The following is a 17,274-nucleotide window of genomic DNA, read 5'->3' as shown; positions in this document are numbered from 1 at the left end:
ACTCTACGTAGAAAATCCAAAAGACTCCAACAAAAAATTGTTAGACCTGATACAGGAATTCAGCAAAGTCACAGGATATAAAGTCAATACACAGAAGTCTGCTCCACTTCTATATACCAATAATGAAGCAGCAGAAAGAGAAATCAAGGAATCAATCCCATTCACAATTGCACCAAAAACCATAAGATACTTAAGAATATATCTAACCAAAGAGGTAAAAGATTCATTCTCTGAAAACTATAGAACACTTATGAAAGAAATTAAAGCAGACACAAAGAAATGGAAAAACATTCCATGATCAGGGATTGGAAGAACAAATTTTGTTAAAATGTTTATGCTACCCAAAGCAATCTACACATTCAATGCAATCCCTATCAAAATAACACTAGCATTTTTCACAGAAATAGAACAAAAATTCTAAAATTTCTACAAAACCAGAAAAGATCCTGAATAGCCAAAGTAATGTTGAAAAAGAAAATAAAAACTAGAGGCGTCACAATTTTGGGCACTAAGCAGTATTACAATGCTGTGATCATCAAGACAGTATGGTACTGGCACAAAAACAGACACATGATGAATGGAACAGAATAGAGAACCCAAAAATGGACTCAAAACTATATGGTCAACTAATCTTTGACAAAAAGGAAAGAATATCCAATGGAAAAAAATGACAGCCTCTTCAACAAATGCTGTTGGGATACCTGGACAGCCACATGCAGATGAATGAAACTGGACCACTTTCTTATGGCATACACAAAAATAAATTCAAAATAAATGAAAGCCCATAATAGGCAACAGGAAACCAGGATAACCCTAGAGGAGAACACAGGCAGAAATGTCTTTGACTTTAGCTATAGCAACTTCTTTCTAGACACATCACCATAGGCAAGGAAATAAAAGCAAAAATGAACTATTGAGACTTCAACAAGGTAAAAAGCTTCTACACTGCAAAGGAGACATCAATAAAATTAAAAGGCAGCATGTAGAATGGGAGAAGATATTTGCAAATGACATATCTGATGAAGGGTTAGTATCCAAAATCTATAAAGAACTTACCAAACTCAACACTCAAGAAACAACACAATTAAGAAATGGGCAGAAGACATCAACAGACATTTCTCCAAAAAAGACCTACAGATGGCTAACAAATAAAAAAAAAACAATGCTCAACGCCACTCATCCTCGTGGAAATATAAATCAAAACCATGATGAGATACCATCTCACACCTGTCAGTATGGCTAAAATTAATAACACAAGAAACAACAGATGTTGGTGAGGATGTGAAGAAAGGGGAACCCTCTTACACTGTTGGTGGGAATGCAAACTGGTACAGCTGCAGCCACTCTGGAAAACAGTACAGAGACTCCTCAAAATGTTAAAAATAGAGCTCCCCTATGATCCAAAAATTGTACTTCTAGGTATTTATCCAAAGGATATAAAAATAGTGATTCAAAGGGATACTCACCTTGATGTTTACAGCAACATGACATTATTTACAATAGCCAAACTAGGGGCACCTGGATAGCTTAATCCTTAATCAGTTATGTGTCTTGCCTTCTGCTCAGGTCGATTTCAGGGTTCTGGGATTGAGCCTACATCAGGCTCCTTGCACAGCAGGGAATCTGATTTTCTCTCTCCCTCCAACACCTCCTCCTGCTCATGCCTCTCTCTCTCTCTCTCTCTCTCAAATGAATAAACTTTAAAAATCTTTAAAAAAAAAAAAATAGCCAAACTATGGAGAGAGCCCAAATGTCCATCAACCAATGAATAGATAAGATGTGGTATACATCTATATGCAATGGAATATATATATATACAATATATATATATATATGCAATGGAATATTACTCAGCTATCGAAAATAATGCAATGGAATATATATATGCAATGGAATATATATATATGCAATATATATATATGCAAAAAATATATATATGCAATGAAATGTTACTCAGCTATCGAAAATAATGCAATCTAGCCATTTCCAATGACACAGATGGAGCTGGAGTACTTTATGCTAAGTGAAATAAGTCAGTCAGAGAAAGACAAACACCCTATGATCTCACTCATATGTTGAATTTAGCAAAAAAAACAGATGAACATATGGGAAAGGGGAAAAGAAAAAAGGAGAGGGGGAAAGAAGCTATAAGAGACTCTTAACAATGAAGACAAATTAAGGGGTGATGGAGGGAGGTAGCTGGGGAATGGGTTAGATGGGTGATGGGTATTAAGGAGGGCACTTGTTATGATGAGCACAGGGTGTTGTATATACATGATGTATCACTGATCTCTACTCCAGAAATCAATATTGCAGTGTATGTTAACTACCTAAAAAAATTTTTTAAATGGAACAAAAAAATCATTCAAAATATTAAAAACAATTTTTTTGTAATGAAGTCCAACAAATTTCTGATATTCCCTGTAATAGATACATTTCTTGCCTTTAAAAAAGTAGTCTATGTGTCTCATATAGCTATTGCTACTCTGGATTCTTTTTGCTTCCATTTGCATATAATATCTTTCTCCAAACTTTCACTTTCATTTTGTGTGTGTTTTTCTGTCTGAAGTGAGCTTGTTACAGGCAGCATATAGATGGGTCTTATTCTTTTATCCATTCTTCCACCTTATCTGACATATTTTTAACAATCCTCACTATGAGATTTCATAAAATACACTGTATCATTCCCTTGCTAATATATCTTTGAAAGTGGATCTGTTATCCTTGACTGTTCTTTTTTTTAAAAAAAGTTTTTATTTATTAATTCATGAGAGACACAGAGAGAGAGGCAGAGACTTAGGCAGAAGGAAGAGTAGGCTCCCCGGAAGGAGCCCAAACCAAGACTCAATCCCAGACCCCAGGATCATGCCCTGAGCCGAAGGCAGATACCCAACCACTGAATGCACCTAGGTATGCTTCCTCCACTGTTCTTAATGATATACCTCCTTCAACTCTCTTAGACTTAAAATTTCATGTTTATATTTTGTAAGTACTTAGTCCACTTATGGGTAATTGATGTTATAAGTAAACACTGTTTTGCACTTCAAATATTTAAAACAAAATAAACATAACCAATAAATCCTACTTTTAAATAAACTTACATAGCTTCTGGATTCATTATACAGATGGCTCCTGAACAGTGACATTTCTTTGTGTCATCATATGATATTCCCAGGCTGAGCCCAAGCAACTGCGTGACAATAATGGAAAATGCCTCCAAAGTTATCTCCTTGGGGTACTACATTAACAAAAACAAGAATTCAGATGAAAGACAAGTCATTTAAAGGTAATAAAAAGTAATAATTTTCTAATTTTGAATACATTTATTATTTTACCAAATACTTAAGAATAGAAAATACAGTTCCTTGGACAGAAAAGATGCTGAAGTTCTTATGAAATTTTATTGAGATATAAGCAAAGTGAGTCTGTGCCAAGCTTTATCATGATTTAACAATGGAATATCTAATATAATTCTTAAGTAGCTACCAAAACTATATAAAAGAGCTGTTTCTCATTATATTTTTTGGCTATATGGACCATGATCTTCACCTAATTTCTTATGATAGCTCTTGTATTCATTTAGAATAGTTCGTAGGATATTCTGCTTGCCAGCACACAAAGTGGCCATGTAACCAAATTACTCATTTTAAAAGTGCAATCAGCTTCCTATCAGGATTCTCCATGACTCAGTAACTCATATTAGGAGAAACAACAGAAAGACTCTCAAGATAGCATTCTTGTATTATGCTGCTCACATATTTTAACAAATGCAGAGATAACATCCTTGCCAAGGAGAAATGTGACACTGGTAATTCATAATATGCAATAACATCATGATTTTTCCAGTTACCATAAAATCTGGCATAGAGTAAGGTACGGGTGAGGACAGATTGTAAGGAAGATCAAGGCACTTCACTGCTATAATGACATGCTCTAATAAAAATTTGGGGTTCAACTGGATTTTTATGGCAGAACTAGAGGATATACTTTATGAGAAATATAAAGAGAAAGCTGTGAATGAGCAACTGAGAATGCAAATAGGCAGTCATTAAGCCTCTGCAGCAGCACTGTAGTAATTCCTCATCTCCTATAGTGGTTAGATTGACATGGCTGAGGACCATGCACAAAGCATAAGGACTGCAGGACTGCAGAACTTAATTTTTAATTCTCTCTCTTAACAACTTAATTCTCAAATCTACCAGATTTAATAGGGAAGGCGTTAGAATCTGAAATTTGGGAAGGGAAAACTTGGAGTGATATACCTGGATTTCCCTTTCAGCACAAGAATCCTCCCTATAAATAATATGAAGAGAGCCCCCACATTTAAAAAAAAGTTAACAAAAATAAATAAAAAATAAAGTTTTGATAACAATACCTAGGTCATTTATGTCACTAACCCTTATGGCCTCCAGGTCCATATTAAGAATTACAACAGTAGTGATGTTAACAAGATGGCATCATAGGTCATTCCCAATTTCCCTCCCCCTCACAACAAGAACAAACAACTTTTCTTGGACAAGAAACTACCGTGAAGATCTTAGAATAAGGAGGTGAGCTTAAAGCACTCTCTGCACTACAGAAAACAAAACAGACCACATCAGAAGGGTAAGAGGGGTAGGGTAGGGTAGCTACACACTGACTACATTGTCCTTCCCCAATGCTGATACAGTGCCGTATTAGGAAATCTTTCCAGAGTCTACAGTGCCTCGAGTGGGAAATGAAGATGCCAGGGTGGACATCCAGCTCCCAGAGCATTTTAGGTGACTTCTTGGGAATCCTCAGTCTGGTATGCCCTCACAAGGAGCACAGAGGATGTTACATGGCTTGACCATGAGAAATCTGTGATGGAGAAAGGTGGAAAGGCTTGCAACAACCAGCACTTAAATCTTGGCAGACCAAGTTCCCACCTGCAGCACCCAAAAAGTAGTCCCAACCAGCAGTTTTGCCCATTGAAGAGCTAAGAAAGTGATGTACTCTGCCCAGGGAACCCAATGAACAACAGGTCTTCCTAATTCAGGTCATGAAAGACAGATTCAGACATCAGATTCAGACACTGATTCGCACATCAAAGACCACTGAAGCCTAGTCTGTCCCCACACCTACCCAGGCAGGGAGCTGAGTCATAACCCTGCCCAATGCTGAATGTAGCTTCTGGACCCACCCGATCAAAAGCCAGGTCATAACACTTAGAAACTGCATAGTCCAGCAATATTCAAGTGGAGAGTATGGTAGGCATGGCTATTGTCCACAAAGCAAAAGCAATGGCACCTTTCAGCCATGGAACTTGGGGTACATGTCAGCTTAAGTTAAGACCACAAAAAGCCTTCCTGGGCTTAAAGTCAGTTCTGCCTAGACAGAGAAGCTGATTCAAACCCCATCCATGGCAGCATGTAGCTCCTGACCCTTTCAAACCAGACAGCTTAACTGCAAACAACTGAGAGGCTGCTTAGAAATGGCTCTCCTGCCCTGCTGGGGAATGGGATCTAATTCTCAGCCCTACTGACCACTGAGTATAGCTCCTGGCCCTAACTGAACAGAAAGCTTACCTGGTACATCTGAAAGCTGTGAAGCCTAGCATCACTTGAACAGAGAAAATGGCAGGCAGAGGTGATCATCCACAGAGCAAAACCAAGAGCACCATTTAACCATACAACTTGTGGTACGGGTCAGCTTGAGTCAAGAACACAAAGCCAGGACACCCGGGTGGCTCAGTGGTTGAGTACATGCCTTTGGCTCAGGTAGTGATCCTAGGGTCCTGGGATCGAGTCCCACATTGGGCTCCCCACAGGGAGCCTATTTCTCCCTTTGCCTGTGTCTCTGCTTCTCTCTGTGTGACTCTCATGAATAAATTTTTAAAACCTTAAAGAAAAAAGACCACAAAGCCAGCTGATTCTCACATTCCAAATTTGCAATTTAAAGAGCAACTAAAATACAAAGGAACCAGACCTAGAATTCTATCAAGTGGCCAGGAAACTGTGGAACACTTTCTAGGGCCAGAGGGGAAGGAGGGTATTATTGCTTATATTCCTTCTCCACCTTGATAGTACAGATAAACGCAGGGTCAGGGCACCTTAGCCCCCAGTGCCTCAGTAGGCCCTGGAGTCCTGGCCCACACCAGACCCAGAAGTCCCCCCAGAGAAGCCTCACAGCGTGGCCCCATTGTGGCATACACAGGGATATCCTTGGACAGTGTCGACAATAACAATAGCACCAGCCATCTCATCAAGGTGATATATGTGCAAAGTATCCTGAGGTACTCCAGGCAAAGACACAGAGAGCCCTAGACCCTGGCCAGTGCCTACTTCAGCTCCAGCCATCCCATCAGGGCAGCTGTGGTATGGAGTGCCCAGGACTTTCCGCCCACACCCATTACAGATCCCCAAGCCAACCAAAGCCATCAGGCACACACAGTCCACATAAGGATGTTCCTATAAAAGGCTGTTTCTTCAAGTCTAAGAGAAATGGCTATTCTATTTAATTCATAGAAACAAACATGAAAGACAAACAAAATGAAGCAACAGAGGAAGATGCTCCAAACTAAATAAGACAAAAACCTTGGGAAAAAAAGCTAAACAAAACAGAGATAAGAAACCTACCTGATAAAGAGATCAAAGAAATGGTCAAAAACATGCTCACTGAACTGGAAAAAAGAGAGGATGAACTCAGTGAGAACTTCAATAAAGAGACAGAAAATATTTTTTTAAAAAAACAATAGACCTGGGCAGCCCAGGTGGCTCAGCAGTTTAGCACCGCCTTCAGCCCAGGGCCTGATCCTGGGGCCCCAGGATTGAGTCCCACATTGGGCTCTCTGCATGGAGCCTGCTTCTCCCTCTGCCTGTGTCTCTGCCTCTCTCTCTCTCTCTTTCTCTGTCTCTGTGTGTCTCTCATGAATTAATAAAATCTTAAAAAAAAAAACAATAGACTAGAAGAATAGAATAAAATGAAAAAATATACTAGAGAGAATCAACAACATATGAGAGAATGCAGAAGATGAATTAATGATTGGGAAGACAGAGTAATAGAAAGTGCCCAAGCTGGGGTGCCTGGGTGGCTCAGTCAGCTAAGCGTCTGCCTTCAGTGCAGGTCATAATCTTGGTGTCCTGGGATCGAGCCCTGCACTGAACTCTCTACTCAGCAGGGAGTCTACTTCTCCCTCTCTCTCTTCTTCTGTGCTCTCTCTTACTCTCTCTCAAATAAATAAATAAATAAAATCTTAAAAAAAAAAGTACCCAAGCTGAACAGCAAAAAAGTAAAACAATAAAAAACAAAAAGAATATTTTAAGGGATCTCTGGTACATCAAGCATACTAATATTCTCATTATAGGGACCCTAAAAAGAAAAAAGAGAGAGAAAAGAGCAGAACACTTATTTAGATAAATAATGGCTGCAAATTTCACTAACCTCGGGATAGAAATACAACCAGATCCAGGAAGCACTGACAGCCACTAAATAAATAAATAAATAAATAAATAAATAAATAAATAAACAAACAAACCATAGGAAATACACACCACAACACATAATAGGTAAAATGGTAAAGATTAAAAATAAAGAGAGAATCTTCAAAGTACCAAAAGCAAAACAACTAGTTATATACAAGAAACCCCATAATAATGCTATCAGCTGATTTTTCAGCAGAAACCTTGCAGGCCAAAAGGGAGTGGTATACATAATAAAAGTGCTAAAAGGAGAAAACTACAACAATAATACTCTCCCTGACAAAGTTATCATTCAGAATTTAAGGAAACAAAGAGTTTCTCAGACAAACAAAAGTTAAAAGAATTCATCACCACTAAACTGACCTTACAAGATATGTTAAAGGGACTTCTTTAAGTAAAAAAGATAATAATTAGAAGAAAATTATAAAAAGAAAAAAATTCATGAGTAAAAGAAACAAAAGAAATGAGCACAGGGGAGAAAAAAGAGAGAGGGGGGCAAACCAAGAAACAGACTCTCAACTGCAGAGAACAAACTGATGGTTATTAGATGGGAGGTGGGTTGGGGGATAGGTGAAATAGGTGATGGGGCTTAAGGAGGGCACTTGTGATGAGACCGGCTGTTGTATGGAAGTGTTGAATCACTAAATTGTACACCTGAAAGTAATTTTATACTGCATATTAACTAACTGGAACTTAAATAGAAGCTAAAAAAAGAATGAAATCATGCCATTTGCAACAACATGAATGAATAGATGCAGAAGGTATAATGCTATGTGAAGTAAGTCAATCAGAGAAAGATAAATACCATATGATATCACTCACACGAGGAACTTAAGAAACACAACAAACGAAGGGGGAAAAAAGAAGCAAACCAAAAACCAGATTCCTAACTATAAAGAACAAACTGATGGTTACTGAAGAGGAGGTGGGGAGACATGGGCAAAACAGGTGAAGGAGATTAAGAGTACATATCTTGATAAGCACTGAGTAATAAATAGAATTATTCAATCACTGTATTGTATACCTGAAATGAATATAACTATATACTAACTATACCAGAAATAAAATTTTTTAAAAGACCAATATGAATACCTGATACATTTAGGATATAAACCCTAGGATGCCAGAGAAAGAAGTGTCATTGAAAGAAAAGTCTGGTCTACAAATGAATTCTGAACTGGCCTACATTCAGCCCTATGAAGACATAAACTTTTATCTTGAACTCAATATATAATACCCAATTCAAAGAGAAAAACAATAATACACTAAACAATAAAATAAACTGGAAACTAAAGAAACAAACAAATAAAATAGTCAAGAGATACTCCATAAAAATAGGAAGCGTTCTAAGAAAAGGAAGATGAAATTCAATTTTCTATGGCAGTGATTTCACTGATAAAAGTTAAAAAAGTGAGAAAAATAATTAAACATCTCCATTAGATCCTGATGCCTAAAAGGTCATCTTTTGACCATCAAAGCTTTACTAGCATAATAATATATTTATTTCTTTACCCGAGTTAATATTATTTATGTATTCACATATAAAATATTATTTACTAATTTAATTTTTAAATTAACCTATAGACAAAGTATAAAAGTTTTTATAGAATAAGTTATAAATTTTATAAATCTTGACAATAGATATAAGAAGTGTTCAATTATTTTAAATTCTTATTTTTCAAAGCAAGTAATCAATGGGCATTGCCTAAGGTAAGTCAATATAATATAAATAATAAGGGATGCCCAGGTGGCTCAGCAGTTGAGCCTCTGCCTTCCACCTAGGACATGATCCTGGAGTCCTGAGATCGAGTCCCATATTGGGCTCCCTGCATGGAGCCTACTTCTCTCTCTGTGTCTCTGCCTCTCTCTGTCTGTCATGAATAAATAAATAAAATCTTAAAATATATACATAAATAATAAGATATGAATAATAAAAATATAAATATCAAAATTATAAGATCATGTGATGTGTATCGTGCACATATATGTACAACTATAAAGTATATATAATACGTAATGATATAAAATAATTTTAAAAATTTATAAAAATTTATTAAAAATATTTTATAACCCAAATAAATGTTTGCTTGTAGATGTAAAATTGGAATAATAGTCTTACCAATAAAATAACTTCAAAGTGAAAATAATGATTAAGCAAAAAGTATGACAGATTCTTTAAAATGTTTCAAACCTTCAAAGACTCAATGTGGGACTCAATCCCGAGTCCCTGGGATCAAGGGACCTGAGCTGAAGCACCTGAGCTGAAGACAGACGCTCAACCACTGAGCCATCTAGGCGCCCAAAGAGCATATTTACTTTAAATAATAAATTTAGCTGCTAGAAGAACTTAACCAGAAATTATAAAGTATTAAATAGGACTACTTGAAGAAGATGAGGAAGAATTACTATTAACTTTTGCTTTTTATACTCATAATTAAAACAATTTTTGCCCTGTACATGCATAAATTTTGTAATAAGAGTATCAGAAATAAAAATATGCACTGCAAAATCCCATTTTTACAAAAATGTAAGGAGAAGGAGCCACAGTAACAGATAAAAACACAATATAGAAGATACATATTAATCAAAATATAAATAGTGATTATCACTTCCTGATTGGGGAGATGCCATAAATTTATACAAATGTCCTTATATATTCTATATGCTTTTAAAAGGGTACATAACATATTTTATACTTTAGGGATGCCTAGGGTGCCCCTGGTTGAGTGTCTGCCGTTGGCTCAGGGCATAATCCCAAGATCCTGGGATGGAGTCCCACATCAGGCTCTCTGCAAGGAGGCTGCTTCTCCCTCTACCTATGTCTCTGCCTCTCTCTGTGTCTCTCATGAATGAATAAATAAAATCTTTAAAAATTTATTTTATAATTAAAATAATTTTTAGTTAGTTTTTAAAAAATTTGTAAATTTGTTTTTTAAAAAAGTAATAGGGTGGGAAAATTGCTCAACCAATTACTCTTTCAATGATGCATCTAATTGTATCATTTATTTTTTACATATATAAAATATTTATAAATGTTATTAATTTTTAAAAGAGACATAAATATTTCAATGATGCATCTAATTATAATTAATAATTATAATTTAAAATAAATTCTCCAGTGGTGATCCCAGGGACTGGGGATTGAGAGTCCCACATCAGGTTTCCTGCAAGGAGGCTGCTTCTCCCTCTACCTATGTCTCTGCCTCTCTCTGCCTCTCTCTCTCTGCCTCTCTACTTTTTTTTAAAAAAGTAATAGGGTGGGAAAATTGCTCAACCAATTACTCTACCTTTCAATGATGCATCTAATTGTATCATTTATTTTTTACATATATAAAATATTTATAAATGTTATTAATTTTTAAAAGAGACATAAATATTTCTTTTACTCTTTGAAGGTTTGAAACATTTTAAAGAATTTCTGTCATACTTTTTATTTAATCATTGTTTTCACTTTGAAGTTATTTTACTGGTAAGACTATTATTCCAATTTTACATCTACAAGCAAACATCTATTTGGGTTATAAAATATTTTTTAAAAATTTTTTAAATTATTTTTTACACATAATGTTTCATGATGCACTATTCTATATATTAAGGAATACATGTGTATTTCTGATATTTTTATTCTACTTTCACAAAATACTCTCCCTTCTACACATTTCAAATTTTTAACAGTAGTAGAAAGTAAGTGTAATCTCTCAATGCAAGTATAAGTATGAACTGTATAAAATCTTTGCTATAATGTTGAATGATTTTTAAATGTATAAATTTTTTAAATAGTAAGATTAAATAATTACATACCAAAGCAATTCCAGCAGAATAATGAGTAACACACATCTTTCCAGGAATTGTGGCTCCCATATAATCTTGATAATCTCTATACCTAAATAAATAAGTATGTATTTATAATTAACTTTGACAATTCAAAGGTGAGAATTGCTGCTAGTAATTAACTCTGTAGTCCATAAAATCATAGTCTGAAGCAAACTGATGTACAACCTTTCCATACATCTTTATTGTTTCCAATTTGGAAGACATTCATTAAGCACACCATATTTCTAAAATATATCCAGTGGATCCAGGTTTTTTTATGGCTTTACTGTTTTCATCACATTTATTTAGGATTACTAAAGCCTCTGAACAAAACACTTTGATCAAAAGTATTTTGCTAAGTAACAACGAAAAATAGTTTTAATACATGGATTAAAAATGTTCATTTTCTTGTAGAAAAACTTACCAGTTTCTCATAAGAATGACTTTATGGTTCCATAACTTAACATTATTATGTCTGCTTTGAATAAGGGCCCATATAAATTGTCATATAATTAATAGCACCATTATCAGAGATTTTTCATAAAAATTACTCCACGTAATTCTCAAATCAAGCCAGTGAAATAAATATTATTATCCCCATTGAACAAATCATACATCAGATGAGACGTATAAGTAAATTTCTCAAGGTAGCAAGATTAATAAGTGCTAGTGAAAGATATGAATTTAGGGAATCTGAATCCAGAGTCATACTCTCAAATACTAAGATGTAGACACTCCAAACATATTCTGCCATCTTTAGAGCCTCCATCAAAGCAAACATTTCAAGATGTATATAAAGAAACTTATTTCAATTATCAATTAAAACATCCCCTCAGTTTCAACTGCACTTCACATTCCACTGTCTCCCTACTGCTGCCTTTATTCTGTCTCTCTGATATTTTTCTGTATCTAAGCCTTGTTTTTCTATATCTAAACACTTGTTTGCAAGTATTCACTCTTAACATGCAACCTTGGCTTCCCCCCCTCCCAAGGTTTAAAGTATTCTTCACATTCTTTTTTAATCCAAGACAGTGTACTAAAAGATTGTGCAAATGCAAGGATGTTTGCTCTCACCACTAGTATTCAGCATCATACTAGAGGTCCTAGCCTGTTAAGGCAAGAAAATAAAATAAAAGATATTTGATTGGAAAGGAAGGAATATAGTCTTCTCTGTTTATAGATGATGTGATTGTCTACCTAGGAAATCCCACAGTATATAAATAAGCTACTAGAACAAAGTGTGTTCAGCAGGTTTGCATGTTTCAAAGTCAACTATAAAGTCAATCTGATTTTTATATACTAGCAATAAAATATTTGAAACTAAAGTAAAATGAAACATTTACAATAGTGCTAATGTTATTTAAGGGTACAAACATGCAATGAGTAGTCAATAAGACCTAGAGATCTAATACACAGTATAGTAGATATAGATAACAATGTTGCATTATAATCTTTAAATCTGCTAGAAGCCTAGAACTTTATTATTCCAAGTATTAAAAGAGAAATGATAATTATATAACATGACAGATGTGCTTATTACCACTACAATGGCAATCATATAATACACAAGTGTATTTATTAACATGTTACATACCTCAAATTTACAGTGATATGTAACATTCAAATAGATTTGAATAAAAAATTAAAAAAATAAATATTTTTCCATTTTGTGTTCAAAAAAGAAGAAAAAAATAGCACCAAAGACATGATATACTAGGATATAAAGCCAACATAATGTGAGAAAGATCTGTATGCTGATAAAGCACTGATATATCTGTATACTGACAGAACTATATGCTACAGAACACTGATGAAAGAAATTAAAGATCTAAATAAATGGAAGAATATACCAAGGTGGCTGATTGGAACACTTAGTGTTATTTAGCTATCAGTTCCCCCTAAACTACTATATAGACTCTACGCAGTTCCAATCAACATTCCAGCAAGATATTTAATAGTAACTGAGAATTTTAATCTAATATTTACATAGCAAGGCAAAAACTTAGAATAACCAAAACAATTTTCAAAAAGAAAAAAACACATTTGGAGAACTTATACTACTTGATTTAAATGATTTTTATAAAACTATAGTAATCAAGGCAGTGTGTTATCAACAAAAGGATAGAACAAAAATAGACTCTTACATAAAAAGTCAAATGATTTTTGACAAAAGTAGCAAAAGCAAATAAATGGAGAAACTATAGTCTTTTTAAGAATTGCTGAATAATTCATTATTCATATGCAAAAAATGGCATTCTCCATATCTCATAGCATATACAATAGTTAACTCAAAATGCGTAATAAATCTAAATAAGAAAAACTTAAAACTATAAGGCTTCTAGGAAAAGATATAGTAATCTGTAAACTTGGGTAAGGCAAAGATATTTTTAGGTACAATATCAAAAGCATGATTCATAAAATAAAAATTGTTAATAATGAATTCATCAAAATCTGCTTTTTAAAATAATACTGTTAAGAAAATGAAAAGATAACTCACAGCCAGAAAATATTCTGAAATCATATATATTATAAAGGACATGTACCTGAATGCTTAAAGAATACTTAATAGGAAGAGCTGGTCTAAGATGGCAACATAGTAAGATCCTGATCTTACCAACTCCATAGACACACCAAATCTACATCTATTTATAGAGCAATTCTTCCTGAAAAAGAACTAAGGGCTAACTGAACAGCTTCTGTACAACAAAAGATAGAAAGGCAAGAGAGAATGGCAAGACAGAAGGAAACACAGTAATGAAGAGAACCCCCACATCCAACACTGTGAACAGCGAACAGCGTTTGAAAAGGTATAGTACTGAGCGACCAGAATAGATTCATCTGCCCCAAGCTATCGTGCCCCCAAAATCTCCAGCCCATGCCCATCTGGGTTCCAGCTGCCTCACCAGGACACTCCCACCCTGAGTACCCCAGAATACCCCAGATTGCATTCACTTTAGCTTCAGCTGTCCTGCCATGGTACCCTCTGCACAGAACACCCCAGAATCCTCTGGTCTGCATCCAATCTTGGCTCCAGCAGTCCAGCCTGAGCAGAGTCCCAGAACACCATGGCTTGTATCCACTTCAGCTTCAGCTATCCTGTTACGACTCCCTTTGTATAGAAAGCTAGGGTACCACCTTGCCTGCACCCACTTCAACTTCAGCTGTCCTGCCAAGATGCTCGCTGTGCAGAGAGCCAGGGAGCCCATTAGGTTGCAATCACTTCAGATTCAGCTGTCATATCAGGATACCCTCTGTGTGTAGAGCCTCAGACCACCCCAGCCCACACCCACTTCAGCTCTGGCTATCCTACCAGAGCAGCTCCAGCATAGAGTACACCATGGCCCCTAACCCACTTCATCCACAACTCCAGCCAGGAAAAGTCAACAAGCACACACAGTCTATACAAGGATGAATATACACAAGACCATTCCTCCAAGTTTAAGAAAGGTAGATTTTCTAATTAATAGAAACAAATACAGAAATTCAAGAAAAATGAAGATACAAGGGAATTGCTCCAAAAGAAAGAACAAGACATCAGAAAAATAACTACATGAAAAAGAGATAAGCAATATGCCTGATAAAGAATTTTTTTTAATTTTTATTTATTTATGATAGTCACACACAGAGAGAGAGAGAGAGAGAGGCAGAGACATATAGGCAGAGGGAGAAGCAGGCTCCATGCACCAGGAGCCCGACATGGGATTCAATCCTGGGTCTCCAGGATCGTGCCCTGGGCCAAAGGCAGGTGCTAAACCGCTGCGCCACCCAGGGATCCCCTGATAAAGAATTTAAAGTAATGATCACAAAGATGCTCACTGGACTGGACAGAAAAGTGGAAAAGCTCAGTGATACCCTCAATAAAAGGAAAGTATTTTTTAAAAATCAATCTGACTTGAAGAATACAATAAATTTTAAAAAATACTAGAACCAACAGTATATTAGTAGATGCATAAGAATGGATCAGCAATCTGGAAGACAGAATCATGGAAAGCACTCAAGCTGAACAGCAAAAAGAAAAAGGCATTTTTAAAAAGTGAAAATAGGTCTAGGGACCCACTGGACATCATCAAGCAGACATTCTCTTCATCATTAGAGTCCAAGAATGAAAATAGAGAGAGAAAGGAGCAGAAAACTTATTTGAAATAATAGGTAAAAACCTCCCTAACTTTGGGAAGGCAATAGAAAGCCAGGTTCAGGAAGTAAGAGTTCCAAGCAAGATGAACCTGAAAAGGTCCACACCACATACTCTACCTGGCAAAGTCATCATTCAGAATTGAAAGAGAAATAAAGAATTTACCAGATGAACAAAAATTAAAGGATTTTATCACCTCTAAACCTCCTCACAATAAATGTTAAAGGGACTTTAAGTGGAAAAAAAAAAGCCATAATTAGAGGTAAATTATGAGTCAAAAGATACAAAGTATGACCACATACATATAAAATGTAAAGGAGGGTGTAAAAAATAAAAAGACCATGAACTTTAAATACAGACTATTAAATACTTAGGAGGTTACATGTGAACATCATGGTAACCATAAACCCAAAAACTATAATAGATACACATAAAATAAAGAAAGCCAAACATAACACTACATTAACTCATCAATCACAAAAAGAGATCAAGAAGGAACAGAGAACAACAAAAACAACCAGAAAACAATTAAAATTGCAAAAGTATATTATCTGTCAATAATTACTTTAAATTTAAATGATCCAAATGGTCCAATTAAGACACAGCGTGGCAAAATGGGCAAAAAACAAGAACTACCTATATGTTGCCTATGAGACTCTTACTTTAGGCCTAATGAGACTCTTACTTAGGCCCTAAAGAAAGGCCATCCTTTCACATACAGAGAGAAAGTGAAAGGATGAAAAAAGATATTCCATGCAAATGAAAGTGGGAGAGGAAAAAAGCCAGAGTAGCAATTCTTATATTGGATAAAATAGACTTTAAAACAAAAATGGTAAAAAGAGACAAAGATATTACATAATGATAAAAGGAAATAGTCCAATAAGAGAATATTATAAATATCTATGTACTCAACATTGGAAAATCTAAGTACATAAAGAAAATATTAACCAATATAAAGGGAGAAATTGACAATAATACAGAAATAGTAGAGGACTTTAGTACTTCATTTACATCTATTAATAGATCATCCACACATAAAACCAAAAAACAAACAGCATCTTTGAACAACATATTAGAACTGATGGACTTAACAAATATATATGCAGTATATTCCACACAAAACCAGCAGAATATACATTCTTTCAAGTGCACATGGAGCATGCTCCAAGATAGGTCATGTTAGGACACAAAATAATGTCTCAACAAATTTAAGAAGACTGAAATTATATCATGCATTTTTTCTGACCACAATAATATGACACTAGAAATCAATATGAGAAAAAACTAAACATGTAGAGACTAAAAAACATGCTACTAAACAAAGAAATCAAACAGAAAATCTTTTTTTAAATGCACAAAGACAGATGAAAATGAAAACACAATGGTCCAAAATCCATGGCACTCAGAGGAACTCAGAGAAAGCAGTTCTAAGAAGAAAACTGATGGCAATACAGACCCACCTCAAAACAAGAAAAATCTCAGTCTAACCTTACACCTAAATGAATTATAACAAGTTCAAAGTTAGTAGAAGGAAGGAAACAATAAAGATCAGAAATAAATGAAATAAAGACTAAATATTTAATAGAAAAGATCAAGGAAACCAATAGCTAGTTTTTTGAAAAGATAAACAAAATGATTATCTTTTACTGTTTTTTAGGTACTTTTTGTTTTCTCTTTTGGTATTTTTGACCTGTTGATTGTTCAGTAGCATGATGCTTAAGCTCTATACATTTGTGAATTTTCCAGTTTTCTTCTTGTATTGATTACTAGTTCCCTACAATTATGATCAGCAAAGATGCCAGATGTGCTTTAAATCTTCTTAAATTTATTAAGACCTATTTTATGTCCTTCCATATGATCCTACCATGATAATATTCTACATGTCCTTGA

The 17,274-nt window shown here is 35.0% G+C and overlaps 1 protein-coding gene across 12 annotated transcripts in view; it reads right to left on the bottom strand.

Annotated features, from left to right (window-relative positions):
- Positions 1-17,274, bottom strand: part of ADAM32 (ADAM metallopeptidase domain 32) — a 188,978-nt gene that overhangs the window by 115,504 nt on the left and 56,200 nt on the right. For all 12 annotated transcript variants that reach the window (XR_012007696.1, XR_012007693.1, XR_012007695.1 and 9 more), the window contains 2 exons: positions 11,241-11,322; positions 3,102-3,238 (listed from right to left, as the gene is read on the bottom strand). Coding sequence is in view for 8 of the 12 variants with exons in the window: in XM_072776543.1 (XP_072632644.1) it covers positions 3,102-3,238; positions 11,241-11,322 (219 nt within the window). In the remaining 4 variants the exon portion in view is untranslated. The remainder of the gene's footprint in view (positions 1-3,101; positions 3,239-11,240; positions 11,323-17,274) is intronic.

This window comes from Canis lupus, chromosome 15, assembly GCF_048164855.1.
Source record: "Canis lupus baileyi chromosome 15, mCanLup2.hap1, whole genome shotgun sequence".
In the NCBI taxonomy this organism is placed as follows: Eukaryota; Metazoa; Chordata; class Mammalia; order Carnivora; family Canidae; genus Canis; species Canis lupus.
This window is presented reverse-complemented; position numbering and strand designations above follow the sequence as displayed.